At 36.5% G+C, this 12,355-nt stretch overlaps 1 protein-coding gene across 2 annotated transcripts in view; it reads left to right on the forward strand.

The window, feature by feature from the left end:
• Nucleotides 1–12,355, forward strand: part of PIP4K2A (phosphatidylinositol-5-phosphate 4-kinase type 2 alpha) — a 107,767-nt gene that overhangs the window by 75,085 nt on the left and 20,327 nt on the right. For both annotated transcript variants that reach the window (XM_059476547.1, XM_059476550.1), the window contains exon 5: nt 11,306–11,452. In XM_059476547.1, coding sequence (XP_059332530.1) covers nt 11,306–11,452 — 147 coding nt within the window. The remainder of the gene's footprint in view (nt 1–11,305; nt 11,453–12,355) is intronic.

The raw sequence follows: 12,355 nt of genomic DNA on the forward strand, positions 1-12,355 counted from the left end.
GTATTATATAAGAAATTAAAAACTGGATATGATTAATGTAAAAGTCCTACTCTTCAAAAAAAATGGTTTTGATAATGAGAATTTTCATACACAACTGTGAAGTTAAAAGTGAGCAGCAGAGATCCCTCCAATCATCCTTGATAGCTGCCATACTGTGCTGATGCATAGTTTGTGTGGCTGACACAGAGGGGAGCAGCACCTGGGAGTTACAAAAGGCTTTATTAAAATTAGTGCTAGATTTCTTAGCCCTACATCTGTTTAAATAAGTTCTAAAGCTACCGAACTCAGGCGAAAGCCTCTAAAAAATCACCTGAAATATGCTATGCAATAGGAAGGGGATTTTGTCCCTCTTTCCACTTCCTTCTCCTTTCTGTGGGTTGGAATTCCAGGTAAAGACTTAAGGACATTTGGGGTTGGGCTTCTTTATTGTTGTTTAGGTGCTTTATTTTTTGTTGTGCAATGTTCTTGTTTGTAGTAGGTTTTTTTTAATACATTACTTTTGTAAAACCGGTTTTAACTTCTGAGGTGGGCAGCCAAAGCATTCTTTCAGGGTACTTGGAACTGAAAATATTGCTAGCCATCTTTGTAAATCTCAAAGGGAGACCTCTGAAGGCCTTCCAAGTCCAGAGTAACTTGGGAAGCCCTCAGGATGTTAGATGTTAGCTCTTTTCTCTCTTCCTGTGATGTTCCTCTGTTTAAACAACACGTAGGACCATCATGTGTTTGTTTTAATATGAATAAGTATTACTATCAAAAATTTTCTTAAGACATTCTCCTAATGACAGTTTTACCACAAAAAAATTTAAAACTAATTTAAATCTAATTGTATTTTGGAGGTTATTTTTATGTGAATTTTCCAATTTAGTTTTTTAGTTTTCATCTGAAAGGGTTTGATCTTTGAAACTGTACAGCAGAATTAAAGTTTTAGTCTGTTTCATATTTGGCATTAGAAGCTAGTATTAATGATACAGATTTTGAGATTTAATCTACCTGAAAAGTCATTTTGCTTTTCCAAACAGTAACTTTGCTTTTCAAGAGTATCAATGAAGACAGTGCTAACATTAATGAATTTAATAATTTGGAATCTTTTTCATTAATGTTTTCTAACATCAGGGTTCATATTAGGCTAGGTTACAAGGAATAATGATCTGAAATTTATCTCTAGCAGGCACCTAATTTCACTTTATATTAGTAAATCTTTCATATAAAATAGTTCTCTCTGATGCCTCCAAGAGATTCATAAAGATACAACTTGTATTTCTTTTTGTCTCAGAATTTGAAAGCACTGTACAAAACTAAATACAGAAGCACTCAAGTACAAAGTAAATTAAAGACAATTTAATAATTGGATTTTTTAATTTAAATAAATTCATTTCAGTATCTTCAGCAATGTACTGAACAAGATCTAAATTAAATCCACTAGCTCTAATGACAGCTGACACAGTGTCCTCTGCTGCTGAATGTTGAATGCTTGGGATCACTAGATACAGCAGCTTGTATCTAACTCCCATTTCTCTAGATGTTTTTCAGGCATGCAAAGGTTATCTTCACTTGCTTTTCAAAGTCTAGCAAACCCATTGTCCTGGTGGAAAGGTGTTATTATTCCCTTGACCAAGTTGTTCCGCACTGTTTGGCCTTCTGCTAGCAAGCAGTGCAATGCCAGATACCATCCACTGGCACTTCAGCTCATTAGTGGTGCCTGTTGTGGTTTTCATTTGGGCCAGCTTATTGTCTCCCAAATAATTCTGGGCAAGAATAAAGGTGTTAATTAAGATGAGTTAATATTCCTACTTGGGAGTTTGAATGTAAGCATCCTTTTTTTTTAAGAGGGGAGGTTAATAACTTAGATGTGACTTATTCCATTCCAGCTGGAACTGATGCCTGAGGACACTCCAAGACCTGTCTGTTTCACTGGTGTGGATATAACTGTATGGTTCTGTAGGATGGCACAGTTGCAGTGGCATAAGACTTTTCAGATGCTGTGCTGGTACCCTTGTAGAAATCTTTGTCGATAAAACAAGTTCTCATGAGTTCAGTTTTATTTTGGCATACTCTCTTCTGCCAATACAGGAATTGTCAAGTTCCCTCTATTGATTTTCATGCCTTACAGTCTAATATCTTTCTTGATTGTTAATAATTGTACACTAGAGTGCCAAATATGGGATTCTTAGGGAGAAGTCTGCTAGTTAGCTTTTCTCCAGTTTCAGTTCTCTGATTGTCAGCATCACTCATCACATACATGAAAATTCCTGGCCGAGCTGTGTTCTACAGCCCAAGTGGGATTGGGAATGGTTTGGAACTTTTCTAGTGGCATGCACCTGCAGCACACCCTGTGCCAGTCTGCCCTGAGAGCAGGGCTGTTTTTGAAAGATTCAGCCTTCTGAGAAAGGGAGTGTGTATACCCAATAGTACAGGGATCATCCTGGAAAGGGCAGCCTTTTTCAGGTGCATGAAGTCTAGGGAAGTGGTTTATGTGAATTTTAGGCTTTTTCTCCCTTGTTCCCCCAAATGAACTGAAGTTAGATCATCTGTCCATTGAGAACTGTGTAAACCCTTATCTTGCACCCTCTTTCAAGTGCCCAAGAAGGCAGTAATTATCTGCCATTTCTTCTGACATAAGTATGAGTGAAATTCATGCCATTTATGACAGACAATCTCTTTCAGGTTTTGTTTTCTCCCCTCTGCAAATTCATTCCAGGTTCCTTTCCCTTTTGAAACTCTGAATGAGTTTCATTTAAACCATAATATTTACTCACCTGTTTCCATATTAAGGCTGATAGAATCATTCTAGACCTTGAAAGCACCTCTGTCTTTCCTTAGGGACCAAACAAGCCTTGTCAAATATTTTCCATGACTGCTTGAACTGCTTGACAATAAATACCAGAGGAGACATCTATCTTGAAACAAAGAATGCTTGAGACAGAGCCATCACAAGGCAGAAGTGTGAGACTCCATGTGTCCTTCATTCACCCAAAGAGTTTTGATCTTGGCATTTGTAAAAAAGCTGTTGTTTTCCTTGCACCTTTTTGAACTACAGAGCTACCAATGAGACATCTAGGAGTTTGTGTGGTTGGCAGAGGAATATAGCACAGCAGCTTTTCCCATGAACCTCCAAAATCTAATTCCAGGTATCAGTTATTTTTTTTGAAAGTCACCAGAGGGTTGATACAGACATGTACACTGCCATTGGCAGATAGAAATGAAGGTTATTTTGTCAGTAACTGGCCATCATGGAAATGCATAGTTCACAAGCCCTTGCAGTTCTGTTAGTCCTTCCTCTCTCCATACGTGTGAAGGTGTAATAACCTGTCTGTTTTTTGGAGCTCAGAGGAGATGAGGTTCTAATTACACAGTCTGTACATGTAGGAGTTTACAAAAGGAGCGTAGCCTGTAGACACTTGTAAGCTTAAAAATCCCAAATCTAGAGTGGTGTTTTTAAATCATCAAAGATGATCTGATCAAAGATAAGTTCCAAGCCCAGGGCTACATGCTAGAAATGTGTAAATAACCGAAAGTGAACTGGGCTTGAAGGAGTGTTAGAAGTTATAGAAACAGCATGTATGTGTATATGTAGTGATTCCAACTTAAAATTGCTGAATTTTAAATAATCTTGACAATTGTAAATTATACTTGCTTTTCAAAATCATGAGTTTTCAAAAATCGTGGGCTTCCAAATTCATTTACCCTATGATGCCTTTTTTTTATGTAGCAGTCAAGCCCACAACCTCAGACAGATGGTGAACACTTCAGTCTAAACACTGACACATTCTGTCAACTCATCAGTTGAGTCTGACACTTTTAGTATTGAGTAGAAACATTAGAGATAATTATTTTCTTTTCCAAAGTTTAAAAAAAAAAAAACCAAAAAGAAAACAAAACAAAAACCACTGAGCAAAACATACCGTTAAGCAAATAGGAGGAATTATACTTTTCACCGTGTTTAAAGCAGCAAAGCATCCTGTGTTTTATGGTAAGACTATTAAAGACCATCATGCATGGATCAGCCTTCTATCTATGTTTGAAAGACAAAATGGCCTAGAGCTAGGTTTTGAAGTGTTAGGGCAAATACAAATATATGACCTGCTAGGTTCTTATGTTGTGACTGGCCATTCTAACCAGTTTCTAACTACTGTCATAATTTTTGGTACATAGTTTGAAATACTGCTTTTAGTCACATTTATTGATATTTTGCAATCAGTTTGGACTGCTTGTATTATTGGTATATTGTCAGTTATGACTCGAACTCCTTTCACCATTCTTAAGTGTTACTCAGCTGAATGTCATTTACTTCTCAAATGCAGTAGAACCATTGATATGATCAAAATGGTCAGACTTTCAAGTGTTAGGGAAACTACTGCTGTATGGGCTCATAGATGTAGTTGGACTACTTAAAATTGTGCAAGTTAATCAAATATGTTTATATTAAATAGTATTTGAGAGCAAAATCAAATATTCATTGGAAATAGCTCCAAATCTAGTGCAATCATGTTTTAAACCTAGTCTCCTGACCCCAAGAACGCGGACCAGAAAAATGCTTTTAAAAGCTACTGCTACCTTTGGCATTGTTAAGGAAGAGTTCAGCATAGTCATCTGTGATAACTGTGTTGTCAGAATTTCACCCTGTGTTTAAGGAATGGGTAATACCCTCCTTCCTCCTAAATGAAAACTTTCTGTTTCATCATATATTCAAATTATGTTTATATATACATATACATATACATTTTAAATCTTGTCCTGTGCAAAAAGTTTATGAATTTATATAAAATATCTATTGCAGATATTACTGTATTTGTAGATATTTTCTAAAGTACAAATGTTATTTTCAAGGGCAGAAATCAGTAACAGTTGAGTAAAATTCTGAAGGCAGATTTTATAGTGTCTGAAATGTCAGAATCAAGACATTCTGCCCTTCCCAGTGACATTAACTTGCTTTAAATCTTAAATTGGTGTAAAAAAGGAGTCCTTTGCTCTTTGAAAACAGATGATGGGCAGGTTAGAAATTTTTAAAAATAAAATAAAGCAATTTTAATGTCTCCTTCAAACTCTTTCATTAAAATTACTTCAGAAGGGATGACTTCTCATTGCTTACACCCAAGTAACTTTGGTAGAGAAAAGAGAAGCCATCTCAAAGCAGGTGAACAGGAAAGAATTGTTAGCATACAAACCTTCCAGCATAAAGCTCCTAAAAGGGACCTGAGTGCTGGTTTTCTGTAGGCAGCTGTCCCTGCTGAAGGCACAGTTCTCTTCCCTGCACAGGTAATTGTATGCAGGACTGACACCTATTGCACTGCCTGTCTCCCTGGCAACCAGCAGAAATAGTGGATAGTGGTGAAGGAGAGGGACTGCCCATCTACCAGACACAGCAAACGGTGCAGCCACGGGGAAGTGAATGGGAAGAAAGAATAGAATGAGCAAAAAAAGAGGAAATGACAGGCATAAACAGGCAGAAATGAAAGACAAAACAAAAGCAGGAAAATGCTACCTTAACTGCTGGAGGGGGAAAAATATTAAAGAAAGAAGAAATCAAATTAAAGGGAAGAAAATGTAGGCAATAAGGTGAAAATAGGAGAAATTGCACCAGTAACAGTGTTCAGGGCTACACAGGAATCAAGGAACAGCAGCAGATTGTTGTGTGGAATGTAGGAGAAAAATTAAAATCATAAATAGATAAATATTGAAATAGAGAAACATTATAGTAGGTTAAAAAACCATTTTTGACCAAAACTTGATGACAACATAGACTGGAGAATAGTCCAGAAAACAAAGTGGGGACTGGGTGCCTAGGAATTTGCACTGCTATAGATGGGCTTGTCAAGCTGGAAGGTTGCTGAATCACAGCTACATTAAAGTTTGTGTCATCCTCCCTCCACATCAGTGCCTGCACAGGTTATCAGTGGCTTCCTCCCAACCCCCATCTCTGCTTTTGCTATGTGAGTTTTGTTCATATGTATCACAGAAAAAGGAAAAAGGTAAAAAGGCAAAGCAAGGCAGTATAATGTAATGTTATTTAAACACAAATACGAATGAGGAAAGATATAATTCTGTCCTTGACTCTGTATGTCCTCAGATAGTAAGAGGTGAAGATTTCTGGGAGGTTTGCAAAGAAATGCAGTGAAAAAAGCCTTTCAGCAGTTCTGTGTGAGAATCCAGAGGCAGCACAGAACACAGCTTCTGCTCTGTGCTAAGATAACTGACTTAAAGCACCTTTGATCTGAAAAAACAGGTGAGGCAGAAAAAGGAGACATGAGAATGTATGTGTTCTCATCAGTCTGTGTTTCACCTGCCCCCAACAGGCCCACTCTGCTTATAGGTGACCCTAAAAATGGGAAACTCACTAGGGTGGTTGTCAGATGGAATTGCAGAGGGCTGATATGCGAAGGGACCACACAGACTAGAATTGTAACAAAGAAAACCACATTGAAAGTCTTCCCTGAAAGACATTTCATAGGTAAATAACTAGACAAAATGGCAGAATGGTCTTGGCTGCACTGGCTCTGTTGAGGCCTGGGTTTCACCAGGCAGGTGTTTTCTATTGTTTTTTGTATATATAAGTTATTGATGTTGTGCACAGCACTTCTCAGAAGAGATCAATCCCCACAGTGAGTCAGCTGTAGCAGTATGAGGTATGATGTTCCTGGTAACAGATCTGCAGCCTAGATAATCACGTGTAGTGGTAACATTGAGATTGCACTGCACTCAGAAGTAAAAATAACTGGCCATGTCTGAAACAATGTGACGTGTAAGGCTGTGAATCACAAGGCTTATATATAAAACCTGTATATTTATTGATTACTTCTTTAAATGAAATTATTTTCCTACATGGCTTATTTGAAGAAAACAGCTTTATATGCCTTGAAAGTCTGTAACTTTCTGGTGTATGCTGTAATTTGACTAATTTATCCTTGCAATGTATCACATAAGTACCCAATGCATAATATTCTGTGGAATTATTAGGGTACAGGAAAATGGCAATAAATTGAATATTTATAACTGAGCAAGTTCTTTGTCTTTTTTGGGGGGAATGAATCCACATGTCAGTGCTTGTACACAAAATACAAATGCTTGTACACAAAATTAGTGAAGGATATTTCTGACTGCAAACAAGAGGATATAAAATAACAAGTTGAGCACAAAAATTACTATCAATGTCTAGGCCTGCACAATGTCTAAAATAGTTTTAAATAATTATGTAACTTGCTCTTCAGTCTCTTTAGTGGAAGTATCCTGGTGAACATATAGACTTGTCACATAATTCTGCTTGAATTATCAAATGCTTGTCTGGATAGCAAATCATGATACCAATCATGATACCAAAATTTGTGAAAATAATATATAAAGGGGTAAAAGAGAATGAGCATGTTGTGTATTTCTGGATTAATGTTTGCCAAATAGGGCTGTGAGGAATAGGAATGCTGACTTTTCACATAGAATGAAGATAGATATAATTCATGATTTAATCTGCACCAATATCAAATCATTCCACAGATGATCTCCAAGTGGAGAAGGAGAAATGGTAGAAACAGAAATTTTATTCTGTGTTTTTCCAAAAAGAGCCAAAAGTAGTATAACTTCTTTGCCAATTAATGGTATGCATTATGTTATCCTTTTATGTATCTGATACCTTACTAACATTGCCATAGGGAAGCAAGAAGCTAGTTAGATTGGTAAAGTTTTATTCTTACTAAGAATCTTGAAGCTGTATTTATACAAACATTAATGAGAAAATAGACTCATAAAGAATTTCTTACTAATTTTCAACTTGAAGCATGGGGTTCAAGAGAGTTCAGAAATTTCCTTATTTGCAATGTGCTGCACAGCTGATAAAACGTGTCAATATGCTGATGTTACTTTACTGTGTTAATAATAATATTGTCCTCATGCTGTGCACAAACATGAAAATTGTCTGAATTAACAAAAGGAAATTATGGAGTGTTTATTACAACACTCATTTTTAAAAATTATTTTGTTGCTGCATATAGACTTGTAAATGTATTAGCTGAGTATTACAGTTTTATTTAGCAAGTCTGCTTAGCAAAATTGTTTTAATGTTCTTTTTAGAAAAAATTAAAGGAGTGAAGGTCTTTTTCTTTCACTGAAATTTAGCAGTCCTGTTAAGCATGTACTGGCTTATTTTCTAGGCTCACTTTTTTTCCAGCTGTGAGTGGGAAACTTCAGGAAATCATTCCTAAAAAGCACCTTGAGGTGACTAAATTGCTACTTCCTTTATATCAAGATGGACAAATTGAAAATCTGCCAACCACAGTCACCAGTGCAAGTCCTGCTGGACTCCCACCCAAACAGATGACACGTTTTGCCTCCTCTGTGATGCAGATATGGGGGATTGATAGTTGCAAAGGTAGGAAGTTCTAGACCAACCTTGTAGATACTGAAAGCAAGTGGCATTCCTCCCTCTTTCTTTTGTCTCCCCATCAGGATAAGAAATACTGTCATAGGAAACACTGAAACAATTTTAGAGGATTTTCTTTCAATTGCAGTGGCATGAGTGTCCAGTCAGCAGCAGATAGGAAACAACTGTGCAGTACCTGGCCTGCTTTGAGAGGGTCTCTTAGAAGTCTGAAAGGGCATGGCCATGTCCCTCTTTATCAAGGGGAGCAATACTAGCAGAGCTTCTCATGTCTTGTGTTCCATGCTGGTAACACTGCCCTTTCAGATGTCTTTGTTTGCACACTAAGATAATGAAACAACAGTGCTGGCAAAGGGCAAGCCCTAACTTACAAACAGGACTGCAGCAACTCTCACTAGTGGCCTTTTTGTCCTTGTTACGTAGTACAGAGCAGTTTGGGAGGGGGCTGTATACTGCTAACCAAGTAATTTATTGTGTGATGTTACAGTGGGCATGGTGCTCATGCTCTGGTAATGGCACTGCCATTTTACAGATGGGTACAATTGGGACCAGAAAGGTTAAAATTGGAGTGTTAGCAGTAGCTAGGGTTGAAGAGACAGTTTTAAGTGTCAGTACTGTGGCTGTCACAGCTGAGAGGAAGGGCACAGGGTTACTAGTCTGTTGCTCAAGATGCCTAGCTGGCATTCCTTCACATGGCACAAGCTCTCTGTATTATCTCAGGTAGAGGTTCTGCATCTCAGATGCCCATATGGAAAACTGGAACAATGGTATTTATTTTAATTCAAATTCTGTAATTAAAAGCCATAAGATTAGGAGTGGCTGGGTCTATTAAAGAGTTGAGTAGCTAGAAGTTCTGTGACACTAAATTCTTGTTGGAAGCTAGATTCATTTTCATCTTGTAGAACATAATCATCTTAAAGTAGAAGTCAGTTAATAAATGTTTTATAGGAACAACCCTTCTTACTTTATAGAAAGCTTTAAAAAGTATTTACTTTTAGAATATATGCCAAGTACTTAACATTTGTTAAAAAATAATCAATATATTTTTGCTAGTATGGATTAGTACTTTTGTGATTGGATCTTTAACAGAAAGGATGGTCAAAATAGGTTGTGTATCCTGTAATGTGTTATAACTGTTTTGTGATGTTGTTAACAGCCCTATGACGCTGAAAATCCTCCAAACTGAGAATTTCAACTTAAAACTTCAGTGTTTTTTAAATACAGAAATCTTCTCAGGTGCAAACTGATCAATCTTTGTGCACTGCTCATGACTGACCTTGCTTTTGTGGCCTTTTATTGCCAAACTTCTATTTATGTTTTGAGGCATACAATCATACTCCTTTCCTAAGTTTCTTATTTGTATTCATTGAGTCTCTGCAGCACATTAAGATAATTTGCCTATTCATAGGCAGCTGGAGCTTAAAAGTGCTTTGCTGTGAAGTGGCACAACTACATTGGTGACTGTGTTCTGTGCTTTAGGGTTTGAACCTCCAGTACAGCTCCAGGGCAGGCAGAAAGCAGAGTTACAGCCCAAAATGTGCCAGCAAGATTTAACAGGGTTTGTCAGTCAGTCAAAATTGGGTTCAACTGACAGTCAACAATTTCTATATTTGTCATTCATTTCCTTTGTTTCTTGGTGGACAGGATTGTTTTCAGGATTCTTAAGTCAGTCTTTATTTTGCCAGTTAAAAGGTCTGTGATATGTGCAGATTCCAGTATAAAGTTAGTGAGAATAATTCATTAAAATTAGCAGAGGAGCCTAAAATTGCAAAATCTCAGGGGTTTCAAGAGCTTTGTTACAGTATTTGTTACCAAATACTACCTGCCTTTGTTAAACAAATGAAATTGCTTATTCAGTTGGCTTGTTTTAAATTCTTCTAAAATCTGTGTTTCTAATAAGTGGGTCACTTTGGCATAAAGGAACAGCAGCTTCAGAATGCAATTAATGTTTAAAAGCTGGCTGTTGGTTAGATTTCATGTTTCCTATGTGGGCCTTGGGTTTTTACATTTTCTCCAAGTTCCTGTTTGAGACTTGGTACTAACAGAAAGAGGAAAGCTGGCAAGTCCTTTCTGGTTTGTATCATTGTGGCTTAACTTTTCCTTGGTTCCACAAAATATATGAGTGAATGTTTCTGAGTAGGATTAATATAGTATGGGCATTTTTATTCTGGGAATAAAAATTCATCCTTCAATAGTTCTCATCATCAGTGTGTGTCTGCTTTTACTGCTTCCTCCAGTGGTCTTTCTAATAGAACAATTACTTGTAAGGCAAATGATTAGATTAAAAAAGGCAGGTTGCAGGTGGCAAATTTTTTCAAGGTTAATAGCCCATTTGTAATGGAGTATTGTGGCCTTAAGGAAATATAAGGATTCATAAATACAGGGAATTTGCACGTCCTCTATTGACCCCAAAATGCAACCACCACATAGGAACTGACAGAAAGTTGGTGATAATAAATAATACCCCTTGCTGGTGACAGCACCATGAGTGTTCATCATAAGCAAATACTGAGAATGAAGACACATACAATTTAAATATGATCTGGGACAACACAGTATGGGTTTACAGCAGTGTGATGTTCAAAAAATATTTGGGTTTTGACATAACAACCAAATATATGCTGTCTGCTTAGGTTTGCTTTTTGTGTTAACATAAAGGTTAAAAGGTCTGTCTAATGGAGTCTCCTCTTTCTAGGAGACTGTCTGGGGAAGTCAAGAGTTATAAGTTCAGTAGTTTATGATTTAAGTTTTAAACACTGGCCTCAAAGCAGAATAACTTCCTCATGATGGGGTTTGCTTTTGCATAATTTTTTGAAAGTTTGTCGCCACACAAATATTACGAAAAAAAAAATTGTTTCTTAGTATTTTATATCTAAAATCTAAATATATATTTATGTGATATATGTCAATCCTAATTTCTGTTTTCTTTTCATTCTGCAGTTTATTGTGGAGTGTCATGGGAATACACTTCTTCCCCAGTTTTTGGGCATGTACCGGCTTACTGTGGATGGAGTTGAAGTATATATGGTTGTTACAAGGAATGTGTTCAGCCATCGTTTATCTGTTTATAGAAAATATGATTTAAAGGTGAGAAATAACTGCTGATTAAATAACTGACAGAGTAGCTGAAAATCTTTACTATAAATGTTAGATTATGCTGATGCTTGAATATTGCTCAGAATTTTAATTAATTTAAAATTGTGTCATGCAAGAGCCTGCGTAACTTATTTCATTCTACACCTAGGTTTAGCAAAACTAAAGGGTGTTTTTATAGACATTATAGAAATTTATCTGTTTTGTGCATTTTTAAGTGCAGCAATTTAGCCAGGTATGTTTGCTAAATGTTGCTAGTAGTTAGAGGTAAAACTCTTCACACTAGTACGATAATAATTCTGCTTCTTACAGGTTTTTATCAACATTATGGAAAGCCACAGTTGATTCTGCAGAGGGCATTTATAAAACAATTAAATAGCATCATTTCAATAAATGCTGCTAACAAAGCACACCACTATGGCCAAAGCTTAATAATTTATCCAATATTTAAAAAATAAACCTCAAGTGAAAAGGAGAAGAGTCTTTGCAAAACCAAAACATCTGCTTTTATCATAAGATCTGTTTTAGTTTTGTTTCAGAAGTTTTACCTATCATTGTAATTTTGACAGTAGCTAGTATACAGGGCTTACAACGAATACCCAAAATGCAGTCTTAGTCTTTCTACCCAAGGGATGGTATTTTAATTTCCTCTGCAAAGTATCCCCTTAGAAACCTACTTCTTTCTAATATGTTTAATTTCTATGTGCTGAACCACTAAGTGCATCTGCAGGCTTGCTTTAAGATGTTCATTTATCATTCTGTATTAGGAGATTTGTAATGCTGTGTGATGGACCATCCTTTCCTACTGTCAAGTCTCCTTAGCATTGCTTAGATAGTTGACTGAACTTGATTTATAAGAACTGATTTCCAGATTGTCAACAATTTACTTTCTGATGT

Source organism: Ammospiza nelsoni, chromosome 1, assembly GCF_027579445.1.
Source record: "Ammospiza nelsoni isolate bAmmNel1 chromosome 1, bAmmNel1.pri, whole genome shotgun sequence".
Taxonomy (NCBI): domain Eukaryota; kingdom Metazoa; phylum Chordata; class Aves; order Passeriformes; family Passerellidae; genus Ammospiza; species Ammospiza nelsoni.